At 51.6% G+C, this 24,108-nt stretch overlaps 1 protein-coding gene across 2 annotated transcripts; it reads left to right on the top strand.

Moving 5' to 3' along the window:
• Positions 1-4,956: 4,956 nt before the first annotated feature.
• Positions 4,957-22,292, top strand: PECR (peroxisomal trans-2-enoyl-CoA reductase). 2 transcript variants are annotated; one of them, XM_077273244.1, is made up of 8 exons: positions 4,957-5,126; positions 9,305-9,438; positions 9,705-9,870; positions 10,625-10,706; positions 11,281-11,377; positions 11,524-11,634; positions 14,900-15,011; positions 20,964-22,292. In XM_077273244.1, the coding sequence occupies exons 1-8, from the start codon at positions 5,015-5,017 to the stop codon at positions 21,050-21,052; spliced, it is 903 nt and encodes a 300-aa protein (XP_077129359.1). In that variant the 5' UTR covers positions 4,957-5,014; the 3' UTR covers positions 21,053-22,292. The 2 variants fall into 2 exon arrangements, with proteins under 2 accessions (XP_077129359.1, XP_077129360.1); XM_077273245.1 differs by having other exon boundaries at positions 5,084-5,274.
• The last annotated feature ends 1,816 nt before the right edge of the window (positions 22,293-24,108 follow it).

The following is a 24,108-nucleotide window of genomic DNA, read 5'->3' on the forward strand; positions in this document are numbered from 1 at the left end:
TATGGGGATCTGTGGAGGACGCACTGTTATGTGGGATCTGTGGATGACACACTGTTATGGGGATCTGTGGAGGATGCACTGTTATGGGGATCTGTGGAGGACGCACTGTTATGGGGATCTGTGGATGATGCACTGTTATGGGGGATCTGTGGAGGATGCACTGTTATGGGGATCTGTGGAGGACGCACTGTTATGGGGATCTGTGGATGACACACTGTTATGGGGATCTGTGGAGGACGCACTGTTATGTGGGATCTGTGGAGGACGCACTATTATGGAGGATCTGTGGAGGATGCACTGTTATGGGGATCTGTGGAGGACGCACTGTTATGGGGATCTGTGGATGACGCGCTGTTATGGGGGATCTGTGGATGACGCGCTGTTATGTGGGATCTGTGGATGATGCACTGTTATGGGGGATCTGTGGATGACGCACTGTTATGGGGGATCTGTGGATGACGCACTGTTATGGGGGATCTGTGGATGACGCACTGTTATGGGGGATATGTGGAGGACGCCCTGTTATGGGGAATCTGTGGAGGACGCCCTGTTATGGGGGATCTGTGGAGGACGCACTGTTATCGGGGATCTCTGGATGACGCACTGTTATGGGGGATCTGTGGATGATGCACTGTTATGGGGATCTGTGGAGGACGCACTGTTATGGGGATCTGTGGAGGACGCACTGTTATCGGGGATCTCTGGATGACGCACTGTTATGTGGGATATGTGGATGATGCACTGTTATGGGGGATCTGTGGATGACGCACTATTATGGTTGATCTGTGGATGACGCACTGTTATGGGGGATCTGTGGAGGACGCACTGTTATGGGGATCCGTGGAGGACGCACTGTTATGGGGGATATGTGGATGACGCACTGTTATGGGGGATATGTGGATGACGCACTGTTATGGGGGATATGTGGATGACGCACTGTTATGGGGGATATGTGGATGACGCACTGTTATGGTTGATCTGTGGATGATGCACTGTTATGGGGGATCTGTGGATGACGCACTGTTATGGGGGATCTGTGGATGACGCACTGTTATGGGGGATATGTGGATGACGCACTGTTATGGGGGATATGTGGATGACGCACTGTTATGGGGGATATGTGGATGACGCACTGTTATTGGGGATCTGTGGATGACGCACTGTTATGAGGGACCTGTGGATGACGCACTGTTATGGGGGATCTGTGGATGATGCACTGTTATGGGGGATCTGTGGATGACGCACTGTTATGGGGGATCTGTGGATGACGCACTGTTATGGGGGATCTGTGGATGACGCACTGTTATGGGGGATCTGTGGATGACGCACTTATGGGGGATCTGTGGATGACGCACTGTTATGGGGGATCTGTGGATGATGCACTGTTATGGGGGATCTGTGGAGGATGCACTATTATGGGGGATCTGTGGAGGATGCACTGTTATAGGGGATCTGTGGAGGATGCACTGTTATGGGGGATCTGTGGGGGGGACGCACTGTTATGGGGGATCTGTGGAGGACGCACTGTTATGGGGATCTCTGGAGGATGCACAGTTATGGCGGATCTGTGGGGGACACACTGTTATGGGGGATCTGTGGATGACGCACTGTTATGGGGATCTGTGGAGGATGCACAGTTATGGGGATCTGTGGGGGATGCACTGTAAGGGTATGTGTCCACATTCAGGATTGCATCAGTATTTGGTCAGTATTTTACATCAGTATTTGTAGCCAAAACCAGGAGTGGAACAATTAGAGGAAAAGTATAATAGAAACCTCTGCACCACTTCTGCATTTATCACCCACTCCTGGTTTTGGCTACAAATACTGATGAAAAATCCTGACCAAATCCTGATGCAATCCTGAACGTGGACACATACCCTTAGGGTATGTCTCCACGCTCAGGATGGCCGGCGGTATCGCCGCAGCGGCGAAGCCCCGCCCCCTTTCTGGGACGCGATGGTGCCGGATGTGTACAGTACACATCCGGGATCATCGCACCCCTCGCCATAGGGCCCTGTGATATGCCTTGCGGGGACGCTGCGTCCCCGCAAGGTGTACGGACATGCTGCGATCTGAAAAGACGCGCAGCATGTCCGGAGTCGCAGGGCCGCCGCGTGCGGGTTTCCACGCATAGTGGAGACGGGATTTCATAAAATCCCCTCCACTATGCTGGAACATCTGGACGCTGCTTGTGTGACGCTGCAGCGTCAATCACGCAGCGTTTACTTACCGTGGAAACATACCCTTAGGCTACTTTCACACTAGCGTCGGGAACAACCCGTCGCTGTGCGTCGGGCCGAGGTTCCCGACGCTAGCGTGGTCTCCGCCGCACAACGGGGGCAGCGGATGCATTTTTCCCACGCATCCGCTGCCCCATTGTGAGGTGCGGGGAAGTGCGGGGAGGTGGGGGCGGAGTTCCGGCCGCGCATGTGCGGTCGGAAAAAGCGGACCGTCGGGAGCAAAAAACGTTACATGTAACGTTTTTTTCTCCCGACGGTCCGCTACCACACGCCCAAGCGTCGCAAAACGGACGCGACGTTTTGCAATGCGTCGCAAATGCGTCGCTAATGCGTCGCTAATGTTAGTCTATGACGAAAAAACGTATCCAGCAAGAACTTTTGCTGGATGCGTATTTTCGGCAAAACGACGCATTTGCGACGTATTGCAGTTAACGCTAGTGTGAAAGTAGCCTTAGGGTATGTGCACACGCTGTGGATTTTGCTGCGGAACCGCAGCGTTTCTACAGCTGCGGGTCCGCAGCGGTTTCCCATGAGTTTACAGTACAATGTAAACCTATGGGAAACGAAATCCGCAGTGCACATGCTGCGGAAAAAAACACGCGGAAACGCAGCGGTTTACATTCCGCAGCATGTCAATTCTTTGTGCAGATTCCGCTGCAGGTTTACACCTGCTCCAATAGAAATCTGCAGGTGAAAACCCGCAGAGGAAACCGCAATAGAAACTGCGATAAATCCGCAGTAAAAACCGCAGCGGTTTTGCACTGCGGATTTATCAAATCCGCTGAGGAAAATTCCACAATGGAATCCGCAGCGTGTGAACAAGCCCTTATGGGAGATTTGTGGATGACGCACTGTTATGGGGATCTGTGGATGACGCACTGTTATGGGGGATCTGTGGGGGACGCACTGTTATGAGGGATCTGTGGATGACGCACTGTTATGGGGGATCTGTGGATGACGCACTTATGGGGGATCTGTGGATGACGCGCTGTTATGGGGATCTGTGGATGATGCACTGTTATGGGGATCTGTGGAGGACGCACTATTATGGGGGATCTGTGGATGATGCACTGTTATGGGGGATCTGTGGATGATGCACTGTTATGGGGATCTGTGGATGATGCACTGTTATGAGGATCTGTGGAGGACGCACTGTTATGGGGGATCTGTGGGGGGCGCACTGTTATAGGAGATCTGTGGATGACACACTGTTATGGGGGATCTGTGGATGACGCACTGTTATGGGGGATCTGTGGATGACGCACCGTTATGGGGGATCTGTGGAGGATGCACTGTTATGGGGGATCAGTGGATGACGCACAGTTATGGGAGATCTGTGGAGGACGCACTGTTATGGGGGATCTGTGGAGGACGCACTGTTATGGGGGATCTGTGGATGACGCACTTATGGGGGATCTGTGGATGACACGCTGTTATGGGGATCTGTGGATGATGCACTGTTAAGGGGATCTGTGGAGGACGCACTATTATGGGGGATCTGTGGATGATGCACTGTTATGGGGGATCTGTGGATGATGCACTGTTATGGGGATCTGTGGAGGACGCACAGTTATGGGGGATCTGTGGATGATGAACTGTTATGGGGGATCTGTGGATGACGCACTGTTATGGGGGATCTGTGGATGACGCACTGTTATGGGGGATCTGTGGATGACGCACTGTTATGGGGGATCTGTGGATGACGCACTGTTATGGGGGATCTGTGGAGGACGCCCTGTTATGGGGGATCTGTGGATGACGCCCTGTTATGGGGGATCTGTGGAGGACGCCCTGTTATGGGGGATCTGTGGAGGACGCCCTGTTATGGGGGATCTGTGGAGGACGCACTGTTATGGGGATCTGTGGATGACGCACTGTTATGGGGATCTGTGGATGACGCACTGTTATGGGGGATCTGTGGAGGACACACTGTTATGGGGGATCTGTGGATGACGCACTGTTATGGGGGATCTGTGGAGGACGCACTGTTATGGGGATGTGTGGATGATGCACTGTTATGGGGGATCTGTGGATGACGCACTGTTATGGGGGATCTGTGGAGGACGCCCTGTTATGGGGGATCTGTGGCGGACGCCCTGTTATGGGGGATCTGTGGAGGACGCACTGTTATGGGGGATCTGTGGATGATGCACTGTTATGGGGGATCTGTGGATGACGCACTGTTATGGGGGATCTGTGGATGATGCACTGTTATGGGGGATCTGTGGATGACGCACTGTTATGGGGGATCTGTGGATGATGCACTGTTATGGGGGATCTGTGGATGATGCACTGTTATGGGGGATCTGTGGAGGACACCCTGTTATGGGGGATCCGTGGAGGATGCACTGTTATGGGGGATCTGTGGAGGACGCACTGTTATGGGGGATCTGTGGAGGACGCACTGTTATGGGGGATCTGTGGATGACGCCCTGTTATGGGGGATCTGTGGAGGACGCACTGTTATGGGGGATCTGTGGGTGACGCCCTGTTATGGGGGATCTGTGGATGACATGCTGTTATGGGGGATCTGTGGAGGACGCACTGTTATGGGGGATCTGTGGGTGCATCTATGGCCCCTGCACCATTACGGGGTGTATATATTATGGGTGTATATATTATGGGCTGTAGCCTGTACATTATTAGGGGATGTATTTCCGGCTCACAGGTTGCTCTGGGACATCTTTACCAGTTGCTAAGGCTGCATTGGTCTCCATGGAAACACTGTGACGTGACCCCTGATCCGGAAGCGTCACGTGATTGCTGCGATCATGGCGGCCCGCGGTGTGTTCTCTCCTGGACTGTTCAAGAACAAAGTCGCCATTGTGACCGGAGGCGGCACCGGCATCGGGAAGGCCATAGCGGCGGAGCTGCTGGGACTAGGTCCGGTGTGCAGCGGCTCTTGTTAACACTTTCATTGCTGGTATTCCTCGTGGTGACAGCAGAGAGACCCGGCGCCGCTCAGCTCGCTATAGAACTACAAGTCCCGGCATGCCATGCTGGCGACACAGTGGGAACCGCGCTGTGGGAGGTCGGTGTGCTCTGCTGGGATTTGTAGTTCTTCAGCTGCTGTGCGGAACATGTGTATGAGACCAATGGACACAATGTGTCGGTGAGGGGAGGCCGGGACGTGTCCACGGTGAGGGGAGGCCCCACTCGTGTGTCCTCGGTGAGGGGAGACCGGGACGTGTCCGCGGTGAGGGGAGGCCGGGACGTGTCTGCGGTGAGGGGAGGCCGGGACGTGTCCGCGGTGAGGGGAGGCCGGGACGTGTCCGCGGTGAGGGGAGGCCGGAACGTGTCCACGGTGAGGGGAGGCCGGGACGTGTCCACGGTGAGGGGAGGCCGGGACGTGTCCACGGTGAGGGGAGGCCGGGACGTGTCCACGGTGAGGGGAGGCCGGGACGTGTCCTCTGTGAGGGGAGGCCGGGACGTGTCCTCTGTGAGGGGAGGCCGGGACGTGTCCGCGGTGAGGGGAGGCCGGGACGTGTCCGCGGTGAGGGGAGGCCGGGACGTGTCCGCGGTGAGGGGAGGCCGGGACGTGTCCGCGGTGAGGGGAGGCCGGGACGTGTCCTCGGTGAGGGGAGGCCGGGACGTGTCCTCGGTGAGGGGAGGCCGGGACGTGTCCTCGGTGAGGGGAGGCCGGGACGTGTCCGCGGTGAGGGGAGGCCGGGACGTGTCCGCGGTGAGGGGAGGCCGGGACGTGTCCTCGGTGAGGGGAGGCCGGGACGTGTCCTCTGTGAGGGGAGGCCGGGACGTGTCCGCGGTGAGGGGAGGCCGGGACGTGTCCGCGGTGAGGGGAGGCCGGGACGTGTCCTCTGTGAGGCCTCGGCCCCACTCGTGTGTCTGCGGTGGTGGGGACTGATTGTGCCCCTGGTACGTGGACACCAATATTCTCTGGGTGCACCCGCCAGCGCAGAGCGTTGTTCTTAAAGGGGCTGTCCACTATGCGGCTTTATAAGTGGCGATATCGTTTCTTCAGCCTTTATGTCCCCACGTACACGGCGGCGGCCCAGGATTACTTCTGGCCCCAGTGTAGGGTCCTGTCACCGCCGGTGTCTGTCCTCAGCCCCTAGTAAGAAGCAGTGGTGGCGGCACTCGGCTGCGTCTCTGCTGGGATCAGAACGGGACGTTCATGTCGTCTGTGCTAATGACGCGACCTCTGACCTGAGAGGGGTCAATACAAGGCTCAGTATAAGGCCCCGCCGCGGAAATATTCACCGAAGAAAATGGTAAGGTACATGGCCGCGGTCAGGAAATCGCACCGCTTTGGACGCAGTGTATTGTCGCTGCCTCCAAACTACTGATTGGGGGGTAAGCACCCTAAAAGACATCCCTCCAGGTCCCGACCTCGTTATCTCTCCCTGACACTTTCCGTTATGTCCTGTTCTCCCCGGCAGTAAATGCCGTCCTCCTGAATTCCTCTTCTGTCTGGTATGTAAATCCAGTCTTTTGCACTGAGAGGGCGTGGTCAATGAGGAGTAGACCACACCCACTTGGCTTAAAACCTCCCCTAGAGTTATTTACAAGGAAGAGATGGTCCTATCTCAGAAATGCAGAGGAGCCTTGTGTCCCTTGGAAGGGAACTGGAGTAGCAGCTGCAGGGAGAAAACGAAGATTATTATTATTATTTATTGTTATAGCGCCATTTATTCCATGTCGCTTTACAAGTGAGGAGGGGTGTACATAATAAAAACAAGTACAATAATCTTGAACAATACAAGTCATAACTGGTACAGTAGGAGAGAGGACCCTGCCCGCGAGGGCTCACAATCTACAAGGGATGGGTGAGGATACAGTAGGAGAGAGGACCCTGCCCGTGAAGGCTCACAATCTACAAGGGATGGGTGAGGGTAGAGCTAGATGTAATCTCCCTGCAGCCGCTCGCTTCCAGCCATACAGGGAGGAGTAGCCGTCATTGCTCCTCTATACTGTGGGCAGCAGCTGCAGAGAGAAAACGAAGATATAATCTCCCTGCAGCCGCTCACTTCCAGCCATACAGGGAGGAGTAACCGTCACTGTTCTGTATACTGGGGCGTGGCTTCAGTCGCTCCCCGTCACAGTGATTAGGAGCACGCGCTGCACACTGGCTGCAGTGCAGGCGATCAGTGTACAGGGAGTGATTACACTGCCCTAGAGGCCATCGGCTGCAAGGACAATAAAATGTCATTTTCTCCCTGCAGCCGCAGAAGACCAGATGTAAGCGCTATTTATATGAATACTGCCGCTATAGCTCTAAGTATGTGGCTCTCCTTACAGCTTACAGCTCGTGGATGGTATAGTGTGGGAAACCCCTTTAATGTATTGGTGCATCCAGTGTACATGGATTAAAGAGGTGTTCCAGTAAGAGAAGTGTATGCTGTATAATATGGAGGGGAGCATGGCGGTCGGGGGAGGCCGGTGCTCTGCTCCTTGAGGTGTCTGAGATGTGCAAAGTTCAGGGCAATCTCCAGTATCACCGCAGCACAGAACATGTGCAGTGACGACATCCTGCCGTGGCCTCCAAGGATCGGAGTGACGTGGACGTTACACCTTCCTTCTCTTACTGGTAGTCAAGGCCTTGTATAAGACGTCAGATCTGCACTCTCCCATTATCTGTAGGGTTTCTGGTGATTTTAGCTTCCTACTTGTAGCAGCTTCAGTGTGTACTGTGACAATCTCAATGCTGTCCTGATAGTTTGTTACAATGTATCAGTCTGGAGTCTTCACTTTGTATCACAGGGGATTGTCTGGACTGGATACAGTCTCTAATGCAGAAATGACCTTTGTAGCAAGGCTGTTTATGACAAGGGTGTAGTAATCCCCCCCCCCCCCCCCCCCCAGCAGCACAGAGTATCTCAGGAGAGTGGGAGGAGCAGGGTCACAGCAGCACAGAGTATTTCAGGAGAGTGGGAGGAGCAGGGTCACAGCAGCACAGAGTATCTCGGGAGAGTGGGAGGAGCAGGGTCACAGCAGCACAGAGTATCTCAGGAGAGTGGGAGGAGCAGGGTCACAGCAGCACAGAGTATCTCAGGAGAGTGGGAGGAGCAGGGTCACAGCAGCACAGAGTATCTCAGGAGAGTGGGAGGAGCAGGGTCACAGCAGCACAGAGTATCTCGGGAGAGTGGGAGGAGCAGGGTCACAGCAGCACAGAGTATCTCGGGAGAGTGGGAGGAGCAGGGTCACAGCAGCACAGAGTATCTCGGGAGAGTGGGAGGAGCAGGGTCACAGCAGCACAGAGTATCTCAGGAGAGTGGGAGGAGCAGGGTCACAGCAGCACAGAGTATCTCAGGAGAGTGGGAGGAGCAGGGTCACAGCAGCACAGAGTATCTCAGGAGAGTGGGAGGAGCAGGGTCACAGCAGCACAGAGTATCTCGGGAGAGTGGGAGGAGCAGGGTCACAGCAGCACAGAGTATCTCGGGAGAGTGGGAGGAGCAGGGTCACAGCAGCACAGAGTATCTCGGGAGAGTGGGAGGAGCAGGGTCACAGCAGCACAGTATCTCGGGAGAGTGGGAGGAGCAGGGTCACAGCAGCACAGAGTATCTCGGGAGAGTGGGAGGAGCAGGGTCACAGCAGCACAGAGTATCTCGGGAGAGTGGGAGGAGCAGGGTCACAGCAGCACAGAGTATCTCGGGAGAGTGGGAGGAGCAGGGTCACAGCAGCACAGAGTATCTCGGGAGAGTGGGAGGAGCAGGGTCACAGCAGCACAGAGTATCTCAGGAGAGTGGGAGGAGCAGGGTCACAGCAGCACAGAGTATCTCAGGAGAGTGGGAGGAGCAGGGTCACAGCAGCACAGAGTATCTCAGGAGAGTGGGAGGAGCAGGGAGTATTTGGGATGTGTCAGACATGTCCTCAGGGGTTCCCCATGCTGTAACGTGCTGTTACTCTCCCCTGCTCGGAGGGGATACATTTAGCTTCACTCTCTGGTGTCTCGCCTTGTGTCACCCAGCAATATTATCCCCTCTGAAGCAATGACGATCTGTCTTGTGGCTGCAGCGGTCTCGCAGGCTGCTGATCCTGGGGATTGGGGGCTCCACGGCTGTAACTCCAATCATCCATGCTTATCCTTTATTTGTGCTTCGCAGGTTGCAATGTGGTGATCGCCTCCCGGAAACTTGACAGGTTGAAGAAAGCCGCCAATGACCTGGTGTCCCAGTTCTCCCCCACAAACCCGTCTATGGTGACAGCGCTGCAGTGTAACATCCGCAAAGAGGAGGAGGTGAGCGGACGCCCAACAGCTTCTTTCTTCATGTGGGTCATGATGGGAGTGCGGCGGCAGCAGGCCTGCTGTGCAGAGTATTTCAGGAGAAACGTTTGCTGATCTTTTGGGATTCGGTCCCTTCCTGTGATGATGTGGTTGCTGCGTGACAAGGAGTTATACTTTATTGAGCTCCAGCAGAACTATAAGGTTTTGTGTGCAGACATGTTAACCTCTGCAATGCTGGCTCCTTGTTTTCATTCTGATCTGCTATCCTCTGAGAACAGGTAGAATCGCTGGTTCAGTCCACACTGAGCATCTACAGCCGTATCGACTTCTTAGTCAACAATGGAGGAGGTCAATTCCCGTGTCCAAGTGAAGCGATTAATTCTAAAGGATGGAACGCCGTGGTGGAGACCAACCTGACCGGTACTTTCTACTGCTGCAAAGCCGGTAAATATGTCAGGAGGATAATGCAGTATGTGCTGTATGTACACAGTGACTGCACCAGCAGAATAGTGAGTGCAGCTCTGGAGTATAATACAGGATGTAACTCAGGATCAGTAATGTAATGTATGTACACAGTGACTGCACCAGCAGAATAGTGAGTGCAGCTCTGGAGTATAATACAGGATGTAACTCAGGATCAGTAATGTAATGTATGTACACAGTGACTCCACCAGCAGAATAGTGAGTGCAGCTCTGGAGTATAATACAGGATGTAACTCAGGATCAGTAATGTATGTACACAGTGACTGCACCAGCAGAATAGTGAGTGCAGCTCTGAAACAGAATACAGGATGTAACTCAGGATCAGTAATGTAATGTATGTACACAGTGACTGCACCAGCAGAATAGTGAGTGCAGCTCTGAAGTATAATACAGGATGTAACCCAGGATCAGTAATGTATGTACACAGTGACTGCACCAGCAGAATAGGGAGTGCAGCTCTGGAGTATAATACAGGATGTAACTCAGGATCAGTAATGTAATGTCTGTACACAGTGACTGCACCAGCAGAATAGTGAGTGCAGCTCTGGAGTCTATAGTACGTGACGGGGCTGCAGTGCACCAGAACTGAACAGTCTTGGCCATTGGGCAGTGGCCATGAATATCACGGGGTTTAGTACATTATAAGGTTCCATACAGATGTCCTCTGTTCTCCTGCCGGTGGTAGACTTGTCTGATTGTCTGTGTCCTCCTCTAGTGTACAATTCCTGGATGAAAGAACATGGCGGCGCCATAGTGAATATTGTAGCAGACATGTGGCGAGGATTTCCCATCATGGCGTAAGATATAATTTATCACCTCTTGCTTTAATGTTATGTAGCCCCCGAGCCTGCATTGTAGGAGCTCTGCTAAGCTGTTGGGCAGCACGGTGGCTCAGTGGTTAGCACTGCAGCCTTGCAGCGCTGGAGTCCTGGGTTCTAATCCCACCCAGGACAACATCTGCAAAGAGTTTGTATACTCTCCGTGTTTGCGTGAGTTTCCTCCGGGTACTCCGGTTTCCTCCCACATTCCAAAGACATACTGATAGGGAATTTAGATTGTGAGCCCCATCGGGGACAGCGATGATAATGTGTGCAAACTGTAAAGCGCTGCGGAATATGTTAGCGCTATATAAAAATAAAGATTATTATTATTATTATTATTAAGCTGTTAGGTGCATGTCTGATGACAATATTGCTGACTGTTTGCAGTGGCTTAAAACTGAACTGTGAATACTGCTCTGGAGCATAATACTTAAAACTCTCTTAATAAATTGAGGCTGTTTACATGATGGTCCATTTCTTGCGAAGCATGAGTAGGGTTGTGGTCTCTGTGTTCAGCACTTCCATTCATTGCTGTGTTTGCTGTCGGCAGTCACACGGGAGCAGCACGAGCCGCTGTGGACAACCTGACAAAAAGCCTCGCTATTGAGTGGGCTCACTCCGGGGTCCGGGTAAATTCTGTTGCTCCGGTAAGTATCTGGATGTTTGCTACTTTTACTCTCACCATACCAGCGACTGCTTGGACCGGAGACGTGTACCCCGTACGTGCATCTCATCTACACATTGCAGATTGTCTCTTCAGTTTCATTTCACGGTCTTCTCTCTTTTTTTGCAGGGAACCATCTTTTCGAAGACTGCCGTTGAGAATTATAAAGATGGAGGGCCTGCAATGTTTTTTAATTACATCCCTAAAATTCCAGCCAAGAGACTCGGCCTCCCTGAAGAGGTAGGATGTTACCCAGGCCGAGGTCTGCTGCTCCCCTGTCATCCATGTAATACACTGGAAGCCACAGCCTGGAGTAACTAACAAACCTCCACCCTGGGGCAGATAAGTGAATAGGCCCAAGAGAGATGTCGGCCGTGCGTTCTTCCAACAGCTTTCTCTCCTGGATCCCCAGACACAAGAACCCTCAGCTAAGTTGTCCTGACCTGTGTTTGAGAGGGCTGCTGCCATGCTTGTCTGTGCCTCCCCCTTCTGGGTAGCTCATCTGTCCCCTCTGGGTAGCTCATCTGTCCCTTCTGGGTAGCTCATCTGTCCCTTCTGGGTAGCTCATCTGTCCCTTCTGGGTAGCTCATCTGTCCCTTCTGGGTAGCTCATCTGTCCCTTCTGGGTAGCTCATCTGTCCCTTCTGGGTAGCTCATCTGTCCCTTCTGGGTAGCTCATCTGTCCCTTCTGGGTAGCTCATCTGTCCCTTCTGGGTAGCTCATCTGTCCCTTCTGGGTAGCTCATCTGTCCCTTCTGGGTAGCTCATCTGTCCCTTCTGGGTAGCTCATCTGTCCCTTCTGGGTAGCTCATCTGTCCCTTCTGGGTAGCTCATCTGTCCCTTCTGGGTAGCTCATCTGTCCCTTCTGGGTAGCTCATCTGTCCCTTCTGGGTAGCTCATCTGTCCCTTCTGGGTAGCTCATCTGTCCCTTCTGGGTAGCTCATCTGTCCCTTCTGGGTAGCTCATCTGTCCCTTCTGGGTAGCTCATCTGTCCCTTCTGGGTAGCTCATCTGTCCCTTCTGGGTAGCTCATCTGTCTCTTCTGGGTAGCTCATCTGTCCCTTCCGGGCGACTCGTTCGTCTCCTCTCACACTCGTCTGTCCCTATTTCCCCACCCCCAGTCCTTTCAGGCGTCACTTCTGTCCCCTTCAGGGCGGTTCGTGGATTGTCCTCCCCACCCCTCTTCTGGGCGGCTCGTCTAAATCCCCCTTCCTCTACGGTGACTCATGTCGCCCCTTTGAGCATCACGTCTGCCCCTTTCTGGGGGGTCATCTGTCCCCAGCTTATCTCTTAAGTGAACATGTGGGTCTTGCATTGAAATCAGAACTGCCCAATCCTTGTGTCCCCGACAATCTTTGGAGAGTTGAGACCCAATTATCAGATTATTCAGATGTCCGGCCGGAATCATTGAGTTGGAGCAACTTTCATCTGTACATTAAGGTCTCAGCTCGGGTCCTTCTGGTGCCGCACACCCACAGTGGGAGCCTCTGAGGTCACTGGTGAAATCTCCTGATGCAAATGCTGAATGTGTCCGTAGGGCTCTGTTGTCCCGAGGGCCATTGTAGTTTCTGTCTTGCTGCAAAAATGAATCCATTTGTTTTGTAGACTCTGCTTCTTTATCCTACAAAGTCTAGTAAAAAAAAATGTATCTGCCACCGCCTGTCAGTAATGGAGGCTTTATCGTAGCTGTTTAATGATGGAGCCATTGAAAGGCGGCCTCCCTGCTGTGTCTGTCACTCCGAGGGTTAAATCTCCCAACAATCTGAAAAAGCTCCTGGCATGTCTGTAATATGGTGCAAATAGGAGGAAGGACCTGCACACGGCTGATGGAGGCCTCTGTGATGGACAACTGTGACTGATGGAGGCCTCCGTGATGGACCTCTGTGACTGATGGGGGCCTCCGTGATGGACCTCTGTGACTGATGGAGGCCTCCGTGATGGACCTCTGTGACTGATGGAGGCCTCCGTGATGGACCTCTGTGACTGATGGAGGCCTCCGTGATGGACCTCTGTGACTGATGGAGGCCTCCGTGATGGACCTCTGACTGATGGAGGCCTCCGTGATGGACCTCTGACTGATGGAGGCCTCCGTGATGGACCTCTGTGACTGATGGAGGCCTCCGTGATGGACCTCTGTGACTGATGGAGGCCTCCGTGATGGACCTCTGTGACTGATGGAGGCCTCCGTGATGGACCTCTGTGACTGATGGAGGCCTCCGTGATGGACCTCTGTGACTGATGGAGGCCTCCGTGATGGACCTCTGTGACTGATGGAGGCCTCCGTGATGGACCTCTGTGACTGATGGAGGCCTCCGTGATGGACCTCTGTGACTGATGGAGGCCTCCGTGATGGACCTCTGTGACTGATGGAGGCCTCCGTGATGGACCTCTGTGACTGATGGAGGCCTCCGTGATGGACCTCTGTGACTGATGGAGGCCTCCGTGAGGGATCTCTGTGACTGATGGAGGTCTCTGGGAGGGATCTCTGTGACTGATGGAGGTCTCCGGGAGGGATCTCTGTGACTGATGGAGGCCTCCGGGAGGGATCTCTGTGACTGATGGAGGCCTCCGGGAGGGATCTCTGTGACTGATGGAGGCCTCCGTGATGGATCTCTGTGACTGATGGAGGCCTCCGTGAGGGATCTCTGTGACAGATGGAGGTCTCCCTGAGGGATCTCTGTGACTGATGGAGGTCTCCGGGAGGGATCTCTGTGACTGATGGAGGTCTCCGGGAGGGATCTCTGTGACTGATGGAGGCCTCCGGGAGGGATCTCTGTGACTGATGGAGGCCTCCGGGAGGGATCTCTGTGACTGATGGAGGCCTCCGTGATGGATCTCTGTGACTGATGGAGGCCTCCGGGAGGGATCTCTGTGACTGATGGAGGCCTCCGGGAGGGATCTCTGTGACTGATGGAGGCCTCCGGGAGGGATCTCTGTGACTGATGGAGGCCTCCGGGAGGGATCTCTGTGACAGATGGAGGTCTCCCTGAGGGATCTCTGTGACAGATGGAGGTCTCCGGGAGGGATCTCTGTGACTGATGGAGGTCTCCGGGAGGGATCTCTGTGACTGATGGAGGCCTCCGGGAGGGATCTCTGTGACTGATGGAGGCCTCCGGGAGGGATCTCTGTGACTGATGGAGGCCTCCGGGAGGGATCTCTGTGACTGATGGAGGCCTCCGTGATGGATCTCTGTGACTGATGGAGGCCTCCGTGAGGGATCTCTGTGACAGATGGAGGTCTCCGGGAGGGATCTCTGTGACTGATGGAGGTCTCCGGGAGGGATCTCTGACTGGTGGAGGTCTCTTTTAGGAATCTGTCTGAGCATCTGTATAACATGTCGGGAACTTTTTCTGACCTTAAATCTTAATGTGAACATGGCCTTGGACATCAGTCTGAGCCGACATCTCACATCTACGTTTCGAGCTTTCCCAGTATATACAGTAACATCAAGCGATAAAACCTAGTGTGAACAAGACCTAATTGTCCCCGCTTCTTCTTTCCTGCGCAGATCTCACCTATGGTTTGTTTCCTGCTGTCTCCTGCCGCCTCCTTCATCTCTGGAGAGACCGTGAAGGTGGACGCCGGGCAGAGCTTGTACCACAGCCATTGGGAGGTGCCAGGTAGGCGACGTGCGCTGTAGACCGGAGATTCTCCGAGATCTTTCCTTGCAGAATGAAGTCACATTTATTATATAATTCTGGGTTGTATATATTATTGTATCACAGGACGTGGAGCCATATGCAGATCTCTGAGTTTTATTACATGGGGTCTTATAAAAGTCTCATGTGATACGTGGATGCTATTACGTGGTTTCTCACAGAAATGTGAATATTTTTACCTTTAGAAAGCAGGTTCGTGCGAGATCACGTATTACATGGAGGCTATTGAAGATTAAAGGGGTTTGCAGGATGTGTTCAAAAACAGCGCCACACCTGTTTACAGCAGAGATCAGCAGCTGTGCTAAAACTACAAGTCCCAGCATTCTTCTATAGTATCACACAGTTGGCCATCAGGACATGTTGAGACTTGTAGTTTCTCAGCAGCTGGAGTGCCAGAGGTTGCCAACCCCCCCGGTTTTCAGGACCCCATTCACTCCAGTGGGCCTTCTTCTATGATAGACTTGTCAGACGGCAGCCATATTTGTCTAATTCTGGACATTGCCTTTAACCCCTTCCCGACCCATGACGCCTATGCGGCGTCATGGAATGATCGCATCCCTGCAGATCGGGTGAAAGGGTTAATTCCTATTTTACTCGATCTGCAGGGAGAGGGGGAGTTGTACTTCAGCCTAGGGGGGGGTGGCTTTGCCCCCACGTGGCTACGATCGCTCTGATTGGCTGTTGAAAGTGCAACAGCCAATCAGAGCAATTTGCAATATTTCACCTATGAAAATGGTGAAATATTGCAATCCAGCCATGGCCGATGCTGCAATAGCATCTGCCATGGCTGGAAATCATGTACTGGCCCCCCCCACCGCCCCCAATCTCCTCCCCAGTCCTCCGTTCTGTCAGGTACCCCCCTCCGTCCCCCTGTTCGCTCCCCCGTGCTCCTGTCCGCTCCCCCGTGCTCCTGTCCGCTCCCCCCGTCCTCCGATCCCCCCCCCTGTGCTCCGATCCACCCCCCCACCACCCCCTCATACTTACCGATCCTCCCGAAGTCGGTCCGTCTTCTCCCTGGGCGCCGCCATCTTCCAAGATGGCGGGCGCATGCTCAGTACGCCCGCCGAATCTGCAGGCTGGCAGATTCATTACAGGTACATTTTGATCGCTGTGGTAGGTTCTACCACAGCGATCAAAATAAAAAAATAATAAATAAACCCCCCCCTTTATCACCCCCATAGGTAGGGACAATAATAAAATAAAGAAAATATTTTTTTTTCTTTTTCCACTAGGGTTAGGGTTAGAACTAGGGGTAGGGTTAGGGTTACGGGTAGGGTTAGGGGTAGGGTTATGGCATGTGCACACAGAGCGGATCGGCCGCGGATCGGCCGCGGATCGGCCGCGGATCGGCCGCGGATCGGCAGCGGATCGGCCGCGGATCCGCAGTGGATCGGCCGCGGATCGGCCGCGGATCCGCAGCGGATCGGCAGCGGATCGGCCGCGGATCCGCAGCGGATTGGCCGCGGATCCGCAGCGGATCCGCAGCGGATCCGCAGCGGATTGGCCGCGGATCTGCAGCGGATCGGCAGCGGATCGGCAGCGGATTGGCCGCGGATCGGCAGCGGATTGGCCGCGGATCGGCAGCGGATTGGCCGCGGATCGGCAGCGGATTGGCCGCGGATCTGCAGCGGATTGGCCGCGGATCCGCAGCGGATTGGCCGCTGCAAATTCGAAGCAGTTTTCCATCAGGTTTACAGTACCATGTACACCTAAGGAAAACCAAATCTGCTGTGCCCATGGTGCGGAAAATTCCGTGCAGAAACGCTGCATTGTATTTTCCGCAGCATGTCAATTCTTTGTGCGGATTCCGCAGCGTTTTACACCTGTTCCTCAATAGGAATCCGCAGGTGAAATCCGCACAAAAAAACACTGGAAATCTGCTGTAAATCCGCAGGCAAAACGCAGTGCCTTTTACCTGCAGATTTTTCAAAAATCGTGCGGAAAAATCTCACACGAATCCGCAACGTGGGCACATACCCTTAGGGTTAGGGTTGGAATTAGGGCTAGGGTTGGAAATAGGGTTAAGAATAGGCTTGTGGTTAGGGTTACGGATAGGGTTAGGGGTGTGTTGGGGTTACAGTTGTGGTTAGGGTTGGGATTAGGGTTACGGTTGGGATTAGGGTTAGGATTAGGGTTGGAATTAGGGTTACGGTTGTGTTGCGGTTAGGGTTGTGGTTAGGGGTGTGTTGGGGTTAGGGTTGTGATTAGGGTTATGGCTACAGTTGGGATTAGGATTAGGGGTGTGTTGGGGTTAGTGTTGAAGTTAGAATTGAGGGGTTTCCACTGTTTAGGCACATCAGGGGTCTCCAAACGCAACATGGCGCCACCATTGATTCCAGCCAATCTTGCGTTCAAAAAGTCAAATGGTGCTCCCGCCCTTCCAAGCCCCGACGTGCGCCCAAACAGTGGTTTACCCCAACATTTGGGGTACCAGCGTACTCAGGACAAACTGGGCAACAACTGTTGGGGTCCAATTTCTCCTGTTACCCTTGCAAAAATAAAAAATTACTTGCTAAAACATAATTTTTGAGGAAAGAACAATTATTTTTTATTTTCATGGCTCTGCGTTATAAACTTCTGTGAAGCACTTGGGGGTTGAACGTGCTCACCACACATCTAGATAAGTTCCCTTGGGGGTCTAGTTTCCAAAATGGAGTCAATTGTGGGGAGTTCCTACTGTTTAGGCACATCAGGGGCTCTGCAAACGCAACCTGATGCCCGCAGAGCATTCCATCAAAGTCTGCATTTCAAAACGTCACTACTTCCCTTCCGAACCCCGACGTGTGCCAAAACAGTGGTTTACCCCCACATATGGGGTATCATCGTACTCAGGAGAAACTGGAAAACAACTTTTGGGGTCCAATTTCTCCTATTACCCTTGGGAAAATAAAAAATTGTGGGCTAAAAAATCATTTTTGAGAAAAGAAAAATTATTTTTTATTTTCATGGCTCTGCGTTATAAACTTCTGTGAAGCACTTGGGGGTTCAAAGTGCTCACCACACATCTAGATTAGTTCCTTGGGAGGTCTAGTTTCCAAAATGGGGTCACTTGTGCGGGAGCTCCAATGTTTAGGCACACAGGGGCTCTCCAAACGCGACATGGTGTCCGCTAATGATTGGAGCTAATTTTCCATTCAAAAAGCCAAATGGCGTGCCTTCCCTTCCGAGCCCTGCCGTGCGCCCAAACAGTGGTTTACCCCCACATATGGGGTATCATCGTACTCAGGACAAACTGGACAACAACATTTGCGGTCCAATTTCTCCTATTACCCTTGGGAAAATAAAAAATTCTGGGCTAAAAATCATTTTTGAGGAAAGAAAAATTATTTTTTTATTTTCACGGCTCTGCGTTATAAACTTCTGTGAAGCACCTGGGGGTTATAAGTGCTCACTATGCATCTAGATAAGTTCCTTGGGGGGTCTAGTTTCCAAAATGGGGTCACTTGTAGGGGAGCTCCAATGTTTAGGCACACAGGGGCTCTCCAAACGCGACATGGTGTCCGCTAACGATTGGAGCTAATTTTCCATTCAAAAAGTCAAATGGCACGCCTCCCCTTCCGAGCCTTGCCATGCAACCAAACAGTGGTTTACCCCCACATATGAGGTATCGGCATACTCAGGAGAAATTGCCCAACAAATTTTAGGATCCATTTTATCCTGTTGCCCATGTGAAAATGAAAGAATTGAGGCTAAAAGAAATTTTGTGTGAAAAAAAAGTACTTTTTCATTTTTGCGGATCAATTTGTGAAGCACCTGGGGGTTTAAAGTGCTCACTATGCCTCTAGATGAGTTCCTTGGGGGGGTCTAGTTTCCAAAATGGGGTCACTTGTGGAGGAGCTCCAATGTTTAGGCACACAGGGGCTTTCCAAACGCGACATGGTGTCCGCTAAAGATTGGAGCCAATTTTTCATTGAAAAAGTCAAATGGCGCTCCTTCCCTTCCGAGCCCTGCCGTGCGCCCAAACAGTGGTTTACCCCTACATATGAGGTATCAGCGTACTCAGGACAAATTGGACAACAACGTCCGTGGTCCAGTTTCTCCTTTTACCCTTGGGAAAATAAAAAAATTGTTGCTAAAAGATCATTTTTGTGACTAAAAAGTTAAATGTTCATTTTTTACTTCCATGTTGCTTCTGCTGCTGTGAAACACCTGAAGGGTTAATAAACTTCTTGAATGTGGTTTTGAGCACCTTGAGGGGTGCAGTTTTTAGAATGGTGTCACTTTTGGGTATTTTCAGCCATATAGAACCCTCAAAATGACTTCAAATGTGAGGTGGTCCCTAAAAAAAATGGTTTTGTAAATTTTGTTGTAAAAATGAGAAATCACTGGTAAAATTTTAACCCTTATAACTTCCTAGCAAAAAAAAAATTTGTTTCCAAAATTGTGCTGATGTAAAGTAGACATGTGGGAAATGTTATTTATTAACTATTTTGTGTCACATAACTCTCTGGTTTAACAGAATAAAAATTCAAAATGTGAAAATTGCGAAATTTTCAAAATTTTTGCCAAATTTCCGTTTTTTTTCACAAATAAACTCAGAAATTATCGACCTAAATTTACCACTAACATGAAGCCCAATATGTCACGAAAAAACAATCTCAGAATCGCTAGGATCCGTTGAAGCGTTCCTGAGTTATTACCTCATAAAGGGACACTGGTCAGAATTGCAAAAAACGGCAAGGTCATTAAAGGGAACCTGTCACCACGTTTTTGGAAGATGGGATAAAAATAGCGTTAAATAGGGGCAGAGGTGGGCATTACATTAGTGTGTTTGTTATGCGTTTATTACCCACCTAAGTTGCCGAAATACCTTTGCAAAGTCTCCGTTTTCGCCTGTCAATCAGGCTGGTCTGGTCAAAAGGGCGTTGTCTTCCCCCAGATTTTGCGTAGTTTTCCGTTGGTGGCGTAGTGGTGTGCGCATGCCCAAGGTCCCGAATCCTCTGCCAGGGGATTTAAAAGAGCGCGCTGTTCGTTTTCATTGGTGATCGGTGGGCGCGGCCATCTTCCTTTGACCGCGCGTGCGCAGAAGCGGCGCTCTGCTGGCCGCGGCTTCAGGAAAATGGCCGCCGCGATATCCATCTGCGCACGCGCGGCATCCCGCGGCCATTTTCCTGAAGCCGCGGCCAGCAGAGCGCCGCTTCTGCGCACGCGCGGCCAAAGGAAGATGGCCGCGCCCACCGATCACCAATGAAAACGAACAGCGCGCTCTTTTAAATCCCCTGGCAGAGGATTCAGGACTTTAGGCATGCGCACACCACTACGCCACCAACGGAAAACTACGCAAAATCTGGGGGAAGACAAGACGCCCTTTTGACCAGACCAGCCTGATTGACAGGCGAAAACGGAGACTTTGCAAAGGTATTTCGGCAACTTAGGTGGGTAATAAACGCATAACAAACACACTAATGTAATGCCCACCTCTGCCCCTATTTAACGCTATTTTTATCCCATCTTCCAAAAACGTGGTGACAGGTTCCCTTTAAGGCCAAAATAGGCTGGGTCATGAAGGGGTTAACATCAGAGGTGGAAATTCCGTCCTTTGGTGCCCCCCAGTGGAGGATCAGTGGTAATGAATACAAATCAGTTTTTAGGGTCTCACATGTAATTAAAGGCGTATTCCCAACATTGAGTTGTCACTTTTCATAGGATGGGTACTACCTCTGAATGCTGGGACCCCCATGGTTGCCACCACTCCTTTCTTTCTTTATGGGACCTCCGGAGAGGAGTACAGTACTCCATTTTTCTCAGTATGGGGGGGGGGATGCACAGGCTCGTCCGTGGCTCCATTCTGACAGTAGTTTTCCGTGTTGGCAATTACCCGTTAATGGCCACCGGTCGCAGTGGGGGATGTAATCTGTGTTTTATTAGGTGATAATCACAGGTATTAACCAGCCACATGTCATTTCTGTCTAGACCACGATAGATGGCCGCCAGCTCCAGATGGGGAGAACGCCGAAGCTTTGAAGAAAATGATTGCAGACCTCCCGCCATCAAAGCTGTGATGTCCGAAGCCACGATTCTCGCAGCCGCCTGGCTTAATTGCCGAGCTGAATGAATGCCATAATGAGCACTAATTAAAGCGTCGCAGGTTCTTAACAGGCCTTATTATCAGATGAATGGGAAAATTGACTTTTAGCGCTCAGACATAAAGATAAAGGCGCAGCTGCGCAGGACGAGATGTAGCTGAGCCAAATGTGCCTGATGCAGACACTGAGCGCTGCACATGCACAGGATGCATGCAGACTGTACGGGGCAGGAGCCGTCCTATCATCCGTCATTCTGCCCCATGCAGGATTGTGAATAAACCAGCGCAGATCGTCTCGTAACCATCAATTAGCGCCCGTGTAATGGACCTTTAATACATCCGATAGTGATCATCGGGGGAGGGGGCACTTAGAAACTAAAACATTGCAGTAAATCCGCCTGTACTTATAATGGTCGTACACTATCAAAGCTACACATGTAAGGGGGGAACGAAAATGCCTGACCGATCAGTGCCTTATTGTTATGGCTGCCTTAAAGGGCTATTCTCATCTCAGCCTTTTATGGCAGTAACATAAGGGTATATCTTAAGTGCTGGTTCAACTGTTTTCAGAACTCCCATAGAAATCAATGGAGAAAGTTGTACATGAGGCCTCCTCTCTATTAACCGCAGCCTTGAGATGGGGACCCCCAATTTTCAAGATGGCTGTGGGTCCCATCAGAGCCGGGATGACAGCTGACAATACCCACAGGGGGCTCTAGTTTATGTGAATAAATATTCTGTAGCTTTCTGGCTCAATGTCGCACATCTTCACCTCCTGTCAAGACCTCTCCTTGCTGTCAGTGAATGTAAACAATTTGGTTTCCAATCAGAGGCTAAAGAACAGCCCCAATGACTTCCCCTAGGAGGAGGCTCGCTGACGTCCTGTGACCTCCATCTGTCCATACGTGGCTTCAATGTGTCTGTGCAGCAGTTCACAAGGGCTCCTGGAGAGCAGATGAAATTGCAGCAAACCCTCAGCTGTGAGAACTGAATACGTAGATGTTAAGTTTAGATTTTCTGTCAGTTGTTGCCATTCACTGACAGCAAGCAGCAATTTTGAAAATGGTGAGAAATGAAATGTCACACTGCCTCCTCCCCCATTGTAGCTTATGACTAAATTATTTTGTTTTCACTTCATGATCTGTGACTTTTGAATAAGTCAGTATGCTAATTTTGAAAATATGTAATAGTATAATAATAAAGTTTATTTTAATGCACGTTTTTAGATTTTCCTTTTTTCGCATGTTTTGGGATCACTTTATAAATCTATTTTATGAAGGGGATTGTCCAGACTTTTCCAATATAAATCATGATGCGAATTAAAAGTTCTGCAAATGTGTCCCATCAGTCCATGCAGAAAATCGCTCGAGAACTAGCGCATTAGCCGAGGTTGGTCCTTGAGTGTCTGGTTCTCTGAAGGAAGCCCTCCATACACATTAGAAGGAAGATGGCTGGACCTCCAGCTTCACTGACCTCCTCCTACATCCATAGACATTAATATAGTATGTGCCCCCCACATCCACCTCCGGGGGCTTCTCTGTCCTCCATCTACAGCCATAGACATTAATATGGAGAAAAGTATGTGCCCCCCACATCCACCTCCGGGAGCTTCTCTGTCCTCCATCTACAGCCATAGACATTAATATGGAGAAAGTATGTGGCCCCCACATCCTCCAGGGGCTTCTGTCCTCATCTACATCCATAGACATTAATATGGAGAAAGTATGTGCCCCCCACATCCACCTCCGGGGGCTTCTCTGTCCTCATCTACATCCATAGACATTAATATGGAGAAAGTATGTGCCCCCCACATCCTCCTCCGGGGGCTTCTCTATCCTCATCTATATCCATAGACATTAATATGGAGAAAGTATGTGCCCCCCACATCCACCTCCGGGGGCTTCTCTGTCCTCATCTACATCCATAGACATTAATATGGAGAAAGTATGTGCCCCCCACATCCTCCTCCGGGGGCTTCTCTATCCTCATCTATATCCATAGACATTAATATGGAGAAAGTATGTGCCCCCCACATCCTCCAGGGGCTTCTGTCCTCATCTACATCCATAGACATTAATATGGAGAAAGTATGTGCCCCCCACATCCACCTCCGGGGGCTTCTCTGTCCTAACTACATCCATAGACATTAATATGGAGAAAGTATGTGCCCCCCACATCCTCCTCCGGGGGCTTCTCTGTCCTAACTACATCCATAGACATTAATATGGAGAAAGTATGTGCCCCCCACATCCTCCTCCGGGGGCTTCTCTATCCTCATCTACATCCATAGACATTAATATGGAGAAAGTATGTGCCCCCCACATCCTCCTCCGGGGGCTTCTCTGTCCTCATCTACATCCATAGACATTAATATGGAGAAAGTATGTGCCCCCCACATCCTCCTCCGGGGGCTTCTCTGTCCTCATCTACATCCATAGACATTAATATGGAGAAAGTATGTGCCCCCCACATCCACCTCCGGGGGCTTCTCTGTTCTCATCTACATCCATAGACATTAATATGGAGAAAGTATGTGCCCCCCACATCCTCCTCCGGGGGCTTCTCTGTCCTCATCTACATCCATAGACATTAATATGGAGAAAGTATGTGCCCCCCACATCCTCCTCCGGGGGCTTCTCTGTCCTCATCTACATCCATAGACATTAATATGGAGAAAGTATGTGCCCCCCACATCCTCCTCCGGGGGCTTCTCTGTCATCTACATCCATAGACATTAATATGGAGAAAGTATGTGCCCCCCACATCCACCTCCGGGGGCTTCTCTGTCCTCATCTACATCTATAGTCATTAATATGGAGAAAGTATGTGCCCCCCACATCCACCTCCGGGGGCTTCACTGTCCTCATCTACATCCATAGACATTAATATGGAGAAAGTATGTGCCCCCCACATCCACCTCCGGGGGCTTCTCTGTCCTCATCTACATCCATAGACATTAATATGGAGAAAGTATGTGCCCCCCACATCCACCTCCGGGGGCTTCACTGTCCTCATCTACATCCATAGACATTA

Source organism: Ranitomeya variabilis, chromosome 7, assembly GCF_051348905.1.
Source record: "Ranitomeya variabilis isolate aRanVar5 chromosome 7, aRanVar5.hap1, whole genome shotgun sequence".
NCBI classification, from domain to species: domain Eukaryota; kingdom Metazoa; phylum Chordata; class Amphibia; order Anura; family Dendrobatidae; genus Ranitomeya; species Ranitomeya variabilis.

Bases quoted from the DNA above. Each gene is read 5' to 3' on its own strand.
- PECR (XM_077273244.1), top strand. From the start codon at position 5,015: ATGGCGGCCCGCGGTGTGTTCTCTCCTGGACTGTTCAAGAACAAAGTC. The intron at 9,871-10,624 runs GTAAATATGTCA...GTCCTCCTCTAG, and splicing joins TTTCTACTGCTGCAAAGCCG to TGTACAATTCCTGGATGAAA. The intron at 11,635-14,899 runs GTAGGATGTTAC...TTTCCTGCGCAG, and splicing joins GACTCGGCCTCCCTGAAGAG to ATCTCACCTATGGTTTGTTT.